This window comes from Anser anser, assembly GCF_964211835.1.
Source record: "Anser anser genome assembly, chromosome: 3".
In the NCBI taxonomy this organism is placed as follows: Eukaryota; Metazoa; Chordata; class Aves; order Anseriformes; family Anatidae; genus Anser; species Anser anser.
The window spans coordinates 49,845,628-49,860,820 of record NC_139722.1 but is presented as its reverse complement, the minus strand read 5'-3'; the positions used below and the strand labels follow the sequence as shown (position 1 = coordinate 49,860,820).

Here is a 15,193-nt window from a genome sequence, read left to right as displayed (position 1 = left end):
GTGCACATTATAGTAATAACCAGCTTCAACTATAACAATATTTGCTTTAATGTCCAGTCTTTGTTGTTGTTGTTGTTGTAGGACTGTAGACAAACACATACAAAATTGAGACTTACTGTGATCTCATATTGGTTTAAACTGTGGTGTTCTGCTTGTTCCTCAGCTGATTGTTCCAATTTTGTATTGGTGTGAGATCAAGAATTCAACATTTATGTGTTCATTTACAGAAAAAAAAATAATTTTATTTTTAAGGTGGATGGAATGGATCTTCACCAAGCTTGGGAAAGTAATTGAACTGATACTAAAAAATATTATTATAAATTATAAATTATTATTATTACTGAAACTAAACAACAAACATAACTTAACCAACAAGCAAAATTGAACTAAGCAAGATCACAGTCCTGGGCATTTGGCTGTAAACAGTCATTACTAACACAAGCAAAAGTGGAACTTACATCTTCTTGAATCTGAGAGCTGTAGAAAGATTGTGGTTTTTCCATAGTCAGCCATTCATCAAGTACTAGCTGAAGTAGCTGTTTTTCTAAATTAATCACTTTACTGGCTGTTTTGGGTCTACACATGCTGTAGAATTCCTGGTAGATATACTCAAGAACTTTGGGGATCAAGGACACCAGACCGAGAGAAGGGTGAAACTCCAGCAAATAAATGTTCTTCAAAGTAGGACTTAAAAACAACAAAAACAAAGAATAAATAGCTCTCAAGGATGGCTCTTATAAGTTGCATACATAAGGAAACCTTGAAATTGCTTAATTTGCAAGAATAAATTGCAATGGCTTTAGATGTACATAAGAAATCAATCGTCAAATCTTAAAATAGAACTGAAGCCTTAATAAACATAATTACATTGGAATACATCTAAATAAGTCTCGATTGCTAATGAAAACAAAATGTTTAAAATTATCTTTTGTTAGCAGACATGCTTTATTAACCACATTTTCATGCCCATTATGCCCACCCATTAGAAGTGTCTGCACTTGAAAATAAGCTCTCAAATAACCGACACAAAATCAAAATGTGTGCAGTGGGAAGAGTAAGGGCAAGGGGCTTCACACAGAGGAATTAAACCAGAAGGGGCCAGAGGCAAGGAGCTCTTGGCTTCTAGGTATGTATTAGATGCTAAGGAAGTTCTTCACATAACCCACAATGTTGTGCAGCTGCAGGGTGGGAAACATGGTGCAGATTTATGCTGTAAGTAATATGTAGCTTTCAGGTGTGAAAATACAGTACATACCTATCCAACCAGATGGTTGGGCTACAAAGGATAACAGACTGTGGCCAAAGGGCAGTGAAAGCTGAAAAGCCACATCTGAGTACCGATGCAATGAGTCTAAAGCTAGGCTAATGTTAAAGTACCCACTTTCATGGTTACTGTTTAATATTCTGTCCCCATAGGAATATTAATATCAAGATGAATTAATCAAATTCACTGTCAAGTTAGAGCAGAGCAAATATGGTGTGGGACGAATCACTCTTCTCCTTTGAATGCTTTTCTGGCACATCCGAAGGTATACTAAATAGCATGAGACTAAATAACATGAGACATTTCTCTACTGCCTGATTTATCTTAAGACTGCCATTTTTTCAAATAGTCTTGCTTTTCAGGTGCTGGATCCCAGATTTTTACCATCAGTCACAGAAACTAGAACAGTGCTACTCTACAGAAAAATAAAATTGTAAAGTTACTCACTGGCTAGTGTTAAGAGAGATAAGTTGCTTAGCAATCACATTATAAGGAAGTCCAAATTCACTGACGCCACCTTTCTGACCTTTCTGCCAAATCTTGTGGACATAGTCCCTCTGAACATCTATCTGAAAATCAGCAACAAACGTAAGTGACATTAGCCAAGAAAATACAAAAACATAGATAGAAATCAGGATAAAAACAACACATTATTTAAGCACGATCTGTTTAAATTATTATTATATAATAAATGTGTTATATATAGTAATAATATAATCTATCTATATACAATTTTGAGTCATTTATATATGTACCCACTCCAGCTGAATTATTCCCGCTAAAGTTATTTTGAAATCTTTTATATTCCTTCAGAACATTTGAGCTCCAATGATGCTGGCAATGCTCCATTTTTACTGCTAACAATATGTTAGTATTTGTGGCAACAAAGGCATAACAGTAGCTTCTTGTACCAATATCAAAACTTCCAGCTGTAGACTAAAAGTTGTGTTACAAAGGATAGCTAATTAAACTTCTGAACTTGCAGCCTATGAAATCAACATTCAGAGAAAAGAAATACTTTGCACCAAGATACAGAGGAAGGCTGAAGCAGATTTTAAACCAGAATAAAAACCTGAGGCTTTAAAATGTTGCGCTTTAATTATTAGTGCGGGAATTCACAGCTATCTGAAATATACTGCTTTTTACACTTTAAAGTACAAACTTTGTTTATATGGCCTTACTAGGGTGAGAGAAGAGACTTTAAACAGGACTACATCCTTATCCACTGCATTACAGAATAACTATGGATATATATATTTTTTTTTTTTTAAGCTTCCACATCTCTCAACTCCTATTTCTAACTGTCTCAACTAATAGCAGATGTGGCGTTAATGTGCTTTATGAAGCTCTGCAATCTTTCCAACACTCTTTCTGATATTGATGAAATAATAGCGTTTTACTTTTGAGTTTTAGGCCTTCCATTTACAAAGCATCCATAGACTTCACTGTTAAACTATTACCAACCTAACTTAATGCTGTAAACCAATGCAAACTACAATCAAAGCTTCCCATTCTGGATTTCACCTCCCGCTTGCTCAGGATGGATATGCTGTAAATTCAACCTACTTGTTGGTTTACTATGTCCCTCAGCAGCTGGTGATGAAGTTGTAAACAGATGCATTCATCTTTGTAGGTGTTCACAAAATATTCAAGCTTGAGATCAAACCGCGGATGTTTATGCATGATGTCAGTTATTGCTTGGGCCAAAGCAAATCTTTCCTCTGGGTCCAAAGCATGTTGGTAAGCTTCAAAGTAAACATCTAAAAGCTGAAGAGATACTCAGAAGCACATTTAGAATTGTTTATTCACCCAAATATTCATTCTTTTTTGGCAAGAGATTCCTGCATATGGAGGTTGCCACCTGTATCAAACCAACAGTGACCTGCCATGGCATCTTGTTTTTGGCACAGGATACTACTGGGTGCTTCATCAGAAGGATCAGGAACGGAGAATAGAATCACCTGCCCACAGGAGAAATTTCTTCCACACCTTGCGCAGTTAACATGCTGAAGCATACTGTAGCATGAAGATTTTTATTATACACATTTTTCCCTTTGAAAAGTAGCAAGACAACGTACTTACTACTCAAAAACCACCTACTTCTTTCCAGATTTAATCCACTCTTTTTTTTTTTTTCTTTGTCCAGCACACATACTGGTTTCATGTCTTTGAAAAACTCCATTTTCCCCTGACCTGAAACCAGCAGATTCATGTAAGACTCTGTTATCTCACATGGCAATGACTGTCACAGTTACTTGGCATTTTTTGGAGAAACTCCAAATTAATTATAGATGTGATTAAAGACGTACAAAGACACATGCCCTCTTCAGGCTCCTCTACCAAGAACAGCTGTAAAGTTTAAATAAAATAATAATAATTACAAATTCCCACAGCCTAGGACAGAAAAAGAAATGTGCCAACTTTTTGGCCAGTGGCAATTATGAGATTAAAAATATGAACTGGTGGTGCTGTTGCTTCTGGACAAATTGGTTATATCAATATAAAAAGAGCTACAGTAGGCTGTTTTGCATTGACACAGAAGTAGAAACTCACGCATGCTACTTTCCATGCTGAGACCAGAAGACTGTGGAAGAGGAAGATGCAAAACATCTCAGAGGTAACTCAGTAGCTAAGAATGGAGATTTCAATGGAAACAGTCAAGTTCTCTGGTTTAGACCTGTCTGACCTGAACTGCTCTGCACAAAGCTAATACAGTGCTTGAGCAATAGGCCACAGACAAGTTTTATATTGGCTAAGGCAAGCTGGCTCAGCTGCTGAACAAAGGGCTATTGTTTTCTCTCAGAAAGAATTCTGTTCCAGCTGGGAACAAAGCTAGGGAGATGCATTTCTATTTCATTTGAGCTAAAAGCAAAAGACCTCCAGGAACAGCACATCTGTACATCTAATCCTGCCTAGAGAGTTGGATTGTAAGAGTAGTTTCAGAACATGCTCTTTGATGTTGTTGAAAAAGTATTAGTGCATTGTTGGTGTAGGAGTTTTATTCTTCTCTACTGGGAGGTTTTGTGTTTTTTTTTTTGAAAAAGAAAGCAAATTTCTTTATACAGAAGGCCTGTGATAAAAATAAAAGGTAGATTTGTTGAGGTAACTTCATACAGCAATGGAAAGTGAGGTCTATTGGGACAAGAGCAGAAACTTAGTGAAGTAGGCAATTAGGTAGTATTTTATATAGTTGTCACATGAAGCCCCTCTATGAAAATGGAAGAGGGACCTTAGAAGAGTTCCTAAACTACAAACAACTATTTCAGTTTAAAAGGTTTTCTATTTAAAGCTACTTCAATGGTACACAGGAGATTCCCTAACACCCCCTGGCATTCCTATTTTGAGAACTGCCCTGCACTACTCCAGGGCTGAGAATAAAACATTTCAAGTGTGTGAAGGTGACCTTAACTAGTGCCATTTCTCCCTGCTTCTGAAGTGGGCTATCTGCTCTTTCACACTTCCTGACACTCACTGTATTGTCCTGGGGTCTGGTGAGTCCCATACATAGAAATATATTTCCGAGCTTCTCTGGGGCTGTCACTCTGAACTTGTCAAATCTTCATCTCAAGACTGAAGTCTTTGGGCAGAAACACTACATGCATTCACGTCCCATGGCAAAATATAGACGTGTGACTAGATTCGGAGAGTGGAAGGGGAAAGCAAGCAGAATATGCAGCACCCCTAGTGAATGGCAAAGCTACAATCCACTTAATATGCATATCTACCGTTTTTAAAAAAAATTGTTATACCATAATAAATGTCATTATGTGCTCAAGTAGATTAATTAACAAAAAAGAAACAAATTTGTAATATACACAATCATATATACAGTTTGTACGGATAAAAGGATTATTTTTATGGTGTAACAAGCAAAATACCTCTCTGGTTCCCTCTGACAAAGGGCAACCCAAACGATGATCCTAGCCAACTGCAGACTGAGTCTCTTCTACCTAGGCTTCACAAAGCTATGATGATTACAGTTCCAATGACAGACAAAAAATTCTCTGCACCAGCCCCAGGCAGCAGGGACAGTCAGGATCACAGAAAAAAATGGCATCTCAGACTCCCTGGTGGCCCAGGCTCCGCAGAGCTTGACCTGGTTCTCCCAGAATATTCTGCAGTTTTGCTCTGGAGATCGCCTTGTCCTTCCCAATCATCCCTTACACCGTTGGGTGGTATCACTAGGGCCTTGCAGAAGTGCTCCCAGCCCCCAGCACAGCAGCTGCCTGACAAGAGCAGTTCTGCCCCAGTGTTGCAAAGCCACTAAATGGAGTCCTTTGGACACAACTTACAGCACCCAGTAGCTCCAACCTCCTGGGCTCAGCCCAGCTAACAGCAAGATCCTGATGCATCTGGAATCTGTACCACCACCCATGGTCACCAGCTCTAGCACCCACGTGCATTTCCAATGAGAAATGCTGCTGAAAGGGAACCTTAAACAACCTGAAGTTGATTGATTGCAAGTCACTATTTTCAAACCAAGCAAAGCTTCTGTACCTGGCATTTTTTTTCCAAGAGAGCAGTTTCACAGGTCCAAAGGTCAAGCAACACAGCGAACCGATCCACAGAGGCATGTGCCCAGCCAAGGATTTTGCTGCCACCATACTTCCCACAAGTTACATTGCCTAAGAAAAAACGTAAGTAGAAAACAAGCAGATGCCAGTATCAGAGGGGTTTCCATATGCCTAAAGTCCCAGGGCTTGTGGTAATTATTTTTATTTATTGTCGGGGATTGTGGTTTTTGCTTGCCAGGGAACCCAAGGCCAGGAAAAGATTTCAAGTCCCATAGGCTTTGGAGGGTTCCAGAGTATTCTGTGAGGCAAATAACAAGTGGACCAGGCATTTGGTTTAACACATCTCATCTATCATATTTTAACAAAGTAAAGGCAAGGGCTGGAGTTCAAAGAGACCCACATCAAGAAACAAAGCCAGAGAAAGCACAATAAAACTATTGGAGGAAAGAAAAGAGATACATAATTCTTCACAGCATCAAATCATGTTGGGATAATCTTCTCCTCCCCTTCACTCTCAAACCAAAGAAAACCAGCACAGACTGATCAAAGAAATTTTACAAAGAGATATACCAGGTGCCATGGTTTGGGCTGGGACAGAGTTAATTTTCTTTGTAGAGGCTCATGTGATGCTGTGCTTTGGATTTGTGACAAAAATAGGGGTGATACCAGAGGGATGTTTCAGTCACTGCAGAGCAGTGCTCGCACAGAGCCAAGGCCTCTCCTGCTCCTGGTGCTGCCCGGCCAGCGAGGGGCTGGGGGTGCCCCAGGGGCTGGGAGGGGACACGGCCAGGACAGCTGGCCCAGGCTGCCCAAAGGGATGTCCCACACCCTGTGGTGCTGTGCTCAGCGACAGCAGCTGGGGGAAAGGAGGAGGCAGGGGGGATGTTGGGGTGATGGCGTTTGTCTTCCCAAGGAGCCGTGCCGTGGGGTGAGCCCTGCTCTCCTGGAGGTGGCTGAACCCCTGCCTGCCGATGGGAAGCAGCGAATGAATTCCTTGTTCTGCTGTGCTCGTGTGTGGCTTTTGCTTTGCCTAGCGAGCTGTCTTGGTCTCAACCCATGAGGTCTGGCACTTTTACCTTTCCAGTTCTCTCCCCTGGGGGCAGTGAGTGAGAGGATGTGTTGGGCCAAGGTGCCTGATTGGGTTGAGCCACAATGCTTGTGCAGAGTGCAGACCCAGAGGAGAATTTTCTTTTCAGATGGTTTGCTATTAGAAAAGTCAGTCTTCGTAATTTAAAGATTACTGTGAAGGAAGTAAAAAGATCACTACGAATATTTCTGCATTAGCACCCCATTAGAAACCCTGAAGGAAAAATGATTTTGGTTTCTTGTTTTTTATACAATCTAAATCATACCTAATTTTGACCAAAAAAATGATAAATCAAGTGGAGCGAATCTGAAATGTTTAGAGTTTTACAGAATTAAAATTTAGTCTTGGGGTGAATAGGTTTCACCAGCTACTCTTCAGTTCTAGACTTTTAAGAGTCTTATCTTTCAAAAGTTGCAAGAGAGTCATTTGAAGTGCATGGTTACTGAAGAAGTCAGCATTACAAGCATTAGTGTCCATGGCAGTTGAGTTCCCTGCTTCTTCAGCATGTACTTTCTTTGTTCACCCACAGAAAAAGACCATAACAAGAAGGAAAGAGACCATGACAAAAGGTCCTAGCTTCCTAAGAAGTTAGGACAGGCTGTACATTACTAGAGGATAACAAAGTGACCTAAAACCATAGGAACTGCTATATCAGACTACCAGAGTACCCTACCTCGTTCAGTAGTCTGTCTCCTGTAATGACAGAATCACAGAATAGTTGAGGTTGGAAGTGATCTCTTGGGATCATCTAGCCCACACCCTGCCCCAAGCAAGGTCAGGTAGAGCAGGTTACCCGGGACAGCGTCCAGATGGGTTTTGAATATCACCACAGATTTCACAACCCATCTTGGCAACTATAGTAGTGTTTGACCACCTTTACATTAAAAAAGCGTTTTCTTGTGTTCAGATGGAATTTCATATGTTTTAATTTGTGCCCATTGCCTCTTGTTCTGTCACCGGGCACCGCTGGGAAGAGTCTTGCTCTCTCTTCTTCATTCCTTATCTTTTTTTTATACACTTGATGAGATCCTTCCTGAACCTTCTCCAGGACAAACAGTCCCAACTCTCTCATACAAAAAAGTGCTCCAGAAGAAGGCCCACAGTGAGGACCTTCAGGGACTCCAAAGAAGGTCCTAGCAGGCAGTTAGGCATTCACATGTTTGTACAAATACGGGTTTTGGTCATCTTATTCTTTGGCTATGGTCTGCATTGTATGCCCACACATTCAGTTTTGGGGAATCACACTAAAACTCCAAAAATATTATCCATATCCGTATAGAAAGTTATTCCAGTGATTCAATAGTACTTTCTGCAATTCTCTGAATATTATACATGTACGTGCCATTTATTTACTGTTTTCTAATGGCCCTTCCTCCCCCACCCCGTCTTCTAGCTTCTTCCCCCTCACTATTCTAGAAATATGGCCACTCATTTTAGAAATCTGTAATCCAGTTTGATGAACTGAGAAAAGTTCAAAAGTGGTTGGAGGTAAATTTAGTTTTGCAGAAAAGCAATCCAATACATTAATTAGAAGACATTCAGAAACAATTAACATTTTTCTTTGCTGACTTTCTCTGTGCCTTGAAGATGTGCTTGCTTGTTATATTACTTAAATACATCAGTAAATGTCCCTTCTGTGTTATTTTCCCCTCCAGGATGACTTTGATGTCTATTACCCTGAATAAGTGCACAACTTTGACATCAACAATATGTGACATGCAATTCCATGTCTCAGATCTTTATAAAACATTCATCACTTAACTAACAAGGAATATAAAGAAAGGTCCCAAACATCCAGTCAGAACTTGGTCCTGTAGATATTCAAGAGGTCATAGGATCAGTCTACCTTAAAAACAGCAAACCAAATTAGCTACAGGTCCAAAACACTTGTGATATCTTACTTTTATCTTTCTCAATGTACTGACTGGCCATAAGCAGCATCTGGTTCTCAAGCTCCTTCAGGTCCTCTAAAGCCACGTCATATATGATGTAAGCCCCTCTCTGGTCCTGTGTGTGAATATATCCATCTTCACGAGTGTGAAAGTCATCATGGTTTTCCACCTCTGCAAACTCCATGAACTGAGTGCTATGCACCTATGTGTGAAAAATACCCAGAGACACAGAGATACAAGCAGTCAGTTCTACAAGGATTGCACTTCTGTATAATCTGCATATCTAACAGTGGACCAGGCCTAGTAACATGGTATTTTGTCATTAACAAAGAACAATAAAATAAAATATTGCTGAAATATTTTTTTCCTGGTAACACCTACACCGTGATTTCATTCATACTATAATGGTGTAACACAAACTGTATGAAATTTCTATTGTGTCTAGTTTTTCCTTCAGGCATGTAAATCCACAAAAAGCACCAAGGAGGCATCAAAACTGGAAGATAAGCTCTTGACCTGGGGTACAACTTCTTCTCTTTTGTATAATTTAGCTCAAATTTGGCAAAAGAAGTCTTAAATTCTGCCATTCAAATATGAAGTCAACACATTTTGTAAAGCCTTCTTGGGTAATAACACTGGCAAGATTTAGAGATAAGCTCAAACAGGAAAAGACTTTAGCACTAATTAAAAGGAATGGCCATTGACTGATGTCCCAAATTGCTCTAAGGTCAGAAGTTGTTCAACAGAATAGTTTAAGAGTGAGTTGTTAAGTGAGCTGAAAAGCTTAACACTTTCCTAAAAAACATCAGTGTTTTTAAAAGACAGTCATCTCTGTGTGCAGTGAGTCACTACTAACTTGGTAACGCCCCAGGCAAGAATTCAGTTCCACAGTCAGTAGAAGTGGCACATTAGGTTTCAGAATATTCTGTCTCTTCACTAAGAGTGCCACAAAGGCAATTACGCACATCTATCTTTAAGTGTATAATTACAGAAATTAATCTCCTTGTGTAAATAAACAGTATATGGGTATAGCAATAGAAACCTTTAAAATGGTTCTTTTAAGAAGACAGCAAATAAATATAAGCTCCTGGTTTTCCACTGTTTGTCTTTATTTCCTTGTTTGTAATGCACCTTTGTCCTCATTTTAGTGCCAAACAATGGTGCACAATATATTGGCACTTCCTCCTTTCATTGGCTTTGCTAACATTTGCCTTTACAAAATCCGCAATGCTACCCAAACTATCTGCTATCACCTGGATGTGTTAAAATTCCATTTTAACAAAGGACAGAGAAAAGGAAAAGGTATTTGCTTTAGTCATGGCAAACTTAGCCAGTCAAAAGTAATTGTGCTGGGAAGTACAGCTTGCCAGCTTCATAGATCTACGTTGAATCAGAATTCACTCTTTACCATAAAGGTAATGAGGGAGCCCTGCAAAACATACACGTAATTTGAACATAATCTTGGATCAGCCTGGTCAGAGATTCCTTTCCTTTTTTTGATACAGTGTTCTGCACTCTCTGTTCTTTCCTTGTTCTTCCAAATGGACTATTTGTTTCACCACTCTTAGTGACAGGCTGAAGAATTTGTTAGAGGTTAAGTCAAAGCCCTTTGCAGAAGAATTAAATTTTACTTGGTTTAGGTGGATAACTGAGCAAGTACTGGTCCAACTTCCCCATAGAAGGCAGAGGGGTTTTCAAATATCCTCATGGAGAACACTCATTGAAATGGCTAACCTTTCAACCTCTTGAATTTTTTCAATGATTCCTGCTCTGTACCATTACAAAAAATCTTGATTAATGACAACTGCATTCTGCAGAAGGGGCATGTGACTACAAAACTGGGGAGTTCTCACAAAACAAAACCAAAAAAAAAAAAAAAGGTTTTCTCCCTGCAGTGTTTGTTGTGAGAGACATATTCAAAGACTACCATGCCTTTTTAAAGACATCTTATTCCATAAAAACATTAATACCCAGCTGTATGTGTATAGAAACAAATCAAGCAACTGGATATTTGAGATTTTTTGCCTGCAGGTTTTGATTTTCCTCCTGTAACTCTGCTCAGGTTTACTGAGGCTTAGCAAATCCCTTTTGGGTTATAAAATAACACTCATGCTCCTACATATATTTTATCTATTTTCTTCCAAGTTGAATCTCAGCAGGGGACAGAATGAGTTTTATTTTAATGTAATGCATTGTTTGCAGGGCCTTCTGTCATTGAAACTAGCATTGCTGATGACCTCCATCCAAAGCAGTCTGCTATTGAGGGTGCAAAACTGCTTCAGACTCTCAGTTTCAAACGTATTTTGTGCTGAGCCATCATAATGCCTCAGATTACAATTTGAAAGGATCCATAACACAATTTTGGACATAAATTAGATGTTGAAAGTATTTAAAAAACAGTGCCATACGGTCCTGGTTTTATAGCATGCATCAGAGAGTATGTCAGATAGGTCTCAATTAGTTTGCCAGGAAAATGGCTCTATTATTGTTTCAGTTCTTGGGAGACAGTCTGTGCAGTATATTAAAATGAAAAAAAAAAGAAAATTACATTAGAAACTGTTGTTAAGGAAATACTGTTGTCCATGCTTTTAAATTCATTGCCAATTAAACTGTAATAGGATTAGTAAATATTTATCTAGGCTCTAGTTGAAGTTCAAGCATATATATCCATATCTATGTATTACTCCAGGGGAAAGAGAGGCCATGGTGAAACGACGCCTCCCTCACTGCTAGGGGCTCTTTGAAGTATCTCACAGATAATCACCAGAACAGTGAGTGCTTAGATAGAAGGTCAGGATTGATCTTTGCATCATTTCTCCCACTTTGCAACAGGAAAAAGGGAATGAAAATAAAGATGGATTATGCACAGTTCTTCCAGAATCAGAAGAACAGTTTGTCACAATGCCTGCTTCCAGGAAAACCGAGTTCTCCACTGGAAAGAATAATTTTTTAATTACTTTTTCTGACCTGAAAATTTGAAGATGCTGGGCCAGCCCATTCAATATTGATTAAATGGAAAACCACAATTTTCTAGTTCCAAGTACCTTTCCATTTAGGAAGTTAAGTGGTTGGGTTTTTAAAGATGTTTAAAGGATAAAAGTGTCCATATTAGAAATAAAACTAAAGATACTTTAAAAGTATCAGTAACTTCATCTCCTCCCCAAACATTTTATTTCTAAAGAGGTTTAGACTTCTATCATGTTTAGAGACAGGAAGGTTTTTTGGGGGCAGGGTGGGATTGTTTTTTGTTTGTTTTTTTAAGGCTTAATGTAAGAAAAAACGTGGGCAGGAAACCTACTTCCTTTTTAGTTATAGCCATAATTCCTCCACGAAGTAGCAATGTGTTTGTTTCTATGCATTTCTAAAGCAAAAACAAGCAAACAAGTCTACAGCAAAGTGCTGAAGAAGTAAAGTGCTGTAGTGCTTCTTTAGGATTTTTATGAGAATTTTGAGCTGAGTGTTAGGTAGCAGAGATGAAAAGAAATTTTACAGCTCAAAAGACAACACATTTTATCACATCAAACCACTAATATCAGCATGATATATTCATTCTGTTTGGTATATTTTACAAAAAACGTGGGGAAACCAAAGCTTGATAACTTGATAAAGCTTAGGAATTTAATTGAAATTATTTTTTCCAGTCTGTGAAGGTCAGTGTGTTAATTTTAGCAGTTCAACCACATACTCTCATCTGACGTTTAAAACAATAAACCCTAAACTGTACCTACATCTAAATAAATCATTTCCTTAGATCACAAAATGCCTCCGATTTCTCAGAACATCTACTCTGTGTAAAAATCCCACTTTATAAAGGTCTTACTTTAAGCAAGCCAGCAGCACCAGTCTAAGTTAATGGTTATCTGGCCAGCGTTACTGACACCGTAGTACTGCATGCCTGAAGTTTCTCATAGGTTTGTTACAGACTGCAGGCAGATAGAGGTACGAAGTCCATAAATGCAAGACACATGGTTTTGAGGAACAAGTTACACTGAATCCCTCAGGTGACTCAGCAATTTATCACAACACAGTTTGCATGGAAGCAGAAGGTGAGATTAGACACTTCAGCTGACGCACATGCTTTGGAATACTTACAGCTAGGTCTGCCAGCCTTAAGGTCTACTTAGGGCTAGGTCCGCTAGGCTTAAGGCTGGGCTGACTACTCACCTTGTAGTCAGCTGGCGTGTAGTGAATATAGGGTTGAGAGCGCAGACCACCAGAAACACCAGTACCTCCTTTGGCAGCATTGACCCAGGAGCTGTCTTCTGCGCTGGGAATTAGATGACCAGCCTTGAATGAGAGGCCTGAGGTACTGATGGTCAGGCTTCTCTCCACAGACCTGAAATAGTTCAGGATCCCCAGGCATACTCGCTGAAATGAACCAGAACAACACACAGTTGTGTCTGCAGTTGGATGACAGCCCCCATTGTAACAATACAGCAACTTTCATCCATGCAGATTTTTTTTTTTTCCTACCTTTAGCTCTCGGAGCCTCAGGTGACGTAGGAGAAGAAAGGACAGGTAGGTTCCTCTTGTCACCACATGCTCCTTGTTGGCAATTGTTGTTCCTTCTTCCAATCCTAGCAGCTGCAAGGTGCTCATATAACTATACCTTTTTCCAGACAGAAAAAAACGTAATTATGTTTTTCCTACTCAAGGAGATTTCTAAACATTTTTAAAGTAAAGACTCTTGCTATGTCTGTTGTCTAAGAGTATGCCACTACCTCTGGGACTCACTGTCATGGAAACCTACAGTTTGGAATAATGAAGAAGAGAAGGATGGCACTACTGCTTCCATCAGAGAAATATTGGCTGACATTTTTCTTCCTTCAGGTTTTATGAAATGCATACATATACACAAGAACATTTTTACCCTCTTTCGCTCCTCTTTCTGTGGGATCCTGGGGGCTTACTGGAGCTGGTGTTTTCTACATCCTCCTCACCGTGAGCCACAGCTGTGTGATCATCCTCAGTACTTAGTTCCTAGTTACAACACACGCTGTTAAAGACTGCTTTGGTAAGTATGCTTATGTTTATCACTTAACAGTTTTATGCATAAGATTTATTAAAAAAGGAAAGGAACTGCCATACAGGAACAAATTCATAATCCATCCAGCTGTGAAATTATGGTGGCATAGAAGTACTCAATATTTGATTGCTTTCCAGTCCTTAGTGTTTTATCCTTATAAAATCCCTGGGCTGTATGAAAGAACTATCCCTATTTTAAAGACAAGACAGCAGCAAGGGTCAAATCAAGGAACTCTTCCAAAAAAGTTCAGAAAATCCGTTTCATCAAAACCTCAACCCAACTATGGTTAGTTACATGTTTGACCTACTAATCTTTCTGTCTTTTCCCTTCCAGTAAAAAATGATTTCTGGGCTCCAGTAGACAATAGGCTGAGGTTGGGGCAAAGTCATAGTGTGGCAACAAAGAAGTAACATCAGACGAGGCTGTGGAAAAGTTTTACTGTGATGTGTACAAAACATCTCCACCACAGTCATATACTAAAAACCATAGTTAACATTCTGTAAAATTAAAAACAATCTTTGTTGTTTGTTTTTTGCCCCCTCACTCCTTTCCAGCACACTCAACAATGCAGTATGAACAGTAGCAGAAGGGCAGCAAACAGGAAAGTATGTATACTTGCCTTGTTATCAACTCCAAGGCTTTCTCACATGAATCAGGAGTTACTCCACCAACATCAGCGAAATTAAATTGGCATTAGTACCAGCGTAAGTGAGAAGACTGCTATGAGTCACACAATATTTATTAATTGTGGAACATTATGGGCAGTGATTTACTAGGCGCCATCCAATTAATTTCAGCAAATACTCAAGTTCACAAGAAAAATTTGTCCTCTTAACCCACTTCTCTATCCCAATTTATTTTACTACTTCATTTGAACTTGGATGGCGTAAGTTGGAATACTTTTCAGTGTGCTAAGGATTTTATAATATTGATTCTGGCACTGTTTTTTTCTGGTTATCAAAAATCATATTAATATTCACAAGTATTAATTCACAAATTGGTACTTTTAAAAAGGCACACGTACAAGCAACACAAATGAACTCCAGACTTGGTTGACTGTTATATAAATTTGCAAATTGACATGAGTATGTTACCTCCAAAAATTCCTTCAAGGCAAACAAATCATGAGAAACTGTCAAACACTGATTCCATTTTTTTTATAATCCCTGCAATGATAGATTATCTGTTAACCGATTTTTCTGTTCTTGTCTTTCTCCCAACTATGACCATCCTCGTTCATCCTGTTCCTGTTGATTCCAATGTCTAATTTCTTAAATTTTAGAAATACTAGGTCCTTCAATCACTATTATTTAAAGTAACGTGAGCTTAAATAGAATTATAATAGTTTTGTGAATCAACAGCAGTATTTTTGCATCTCTATTAAATATCAGTGTAATTATTTGAACTAAG

The 15,193-nt window shown here is 38.9% G+C and overlaps 1 protein-coding gene across 7 annotated transcripts in view; it reads right to left on the bottom strand.

The window, feature by feature from the left end:
* Positions 1-15,193, bottom strand: part of LOC310897824 (uncharacterized protein) — a 92,774-nt gene that overhangs the window by 60,547 nt on the left and 17,034 nt on the right. For all 7 annotated transcript variants that reach the window (XM_083831847.1, XM_083831851.1, XM_083831852.1 and 4 more), the window contains exons 12-19: positions 13,628-13,737; positions 13,231-13,366; positions 12,922-13,125; positions 8,767-8,959; positions 5,762-5,889; positions 2,831-3,031; positions 1,712-1,833; positions 459-687 (exon numbers count right to left, since the gene is read on the bottom strand). In XM_083831847.1, coding sequence (XP_083687973.1) covers positions 459-687; positions 1,712-1,833; positions 2,831-3,031; positions 5,762-5,889; positions 8,767-8,959; positions 12,922-13,125; positions 13,231-13,366; positions 13,628-13,737 — 1,323 coding nt within the window. The remainder of the gene's footprint in view (positions 1-458; positions 688-1,711; positions 1,834-2,830; positions 3,032-5,761; positions 5,890-8,766; positions 8,960-12,921; positions 13,126-13,230; positions 13,367-13,627; positions 13,738-15,193) is intronic.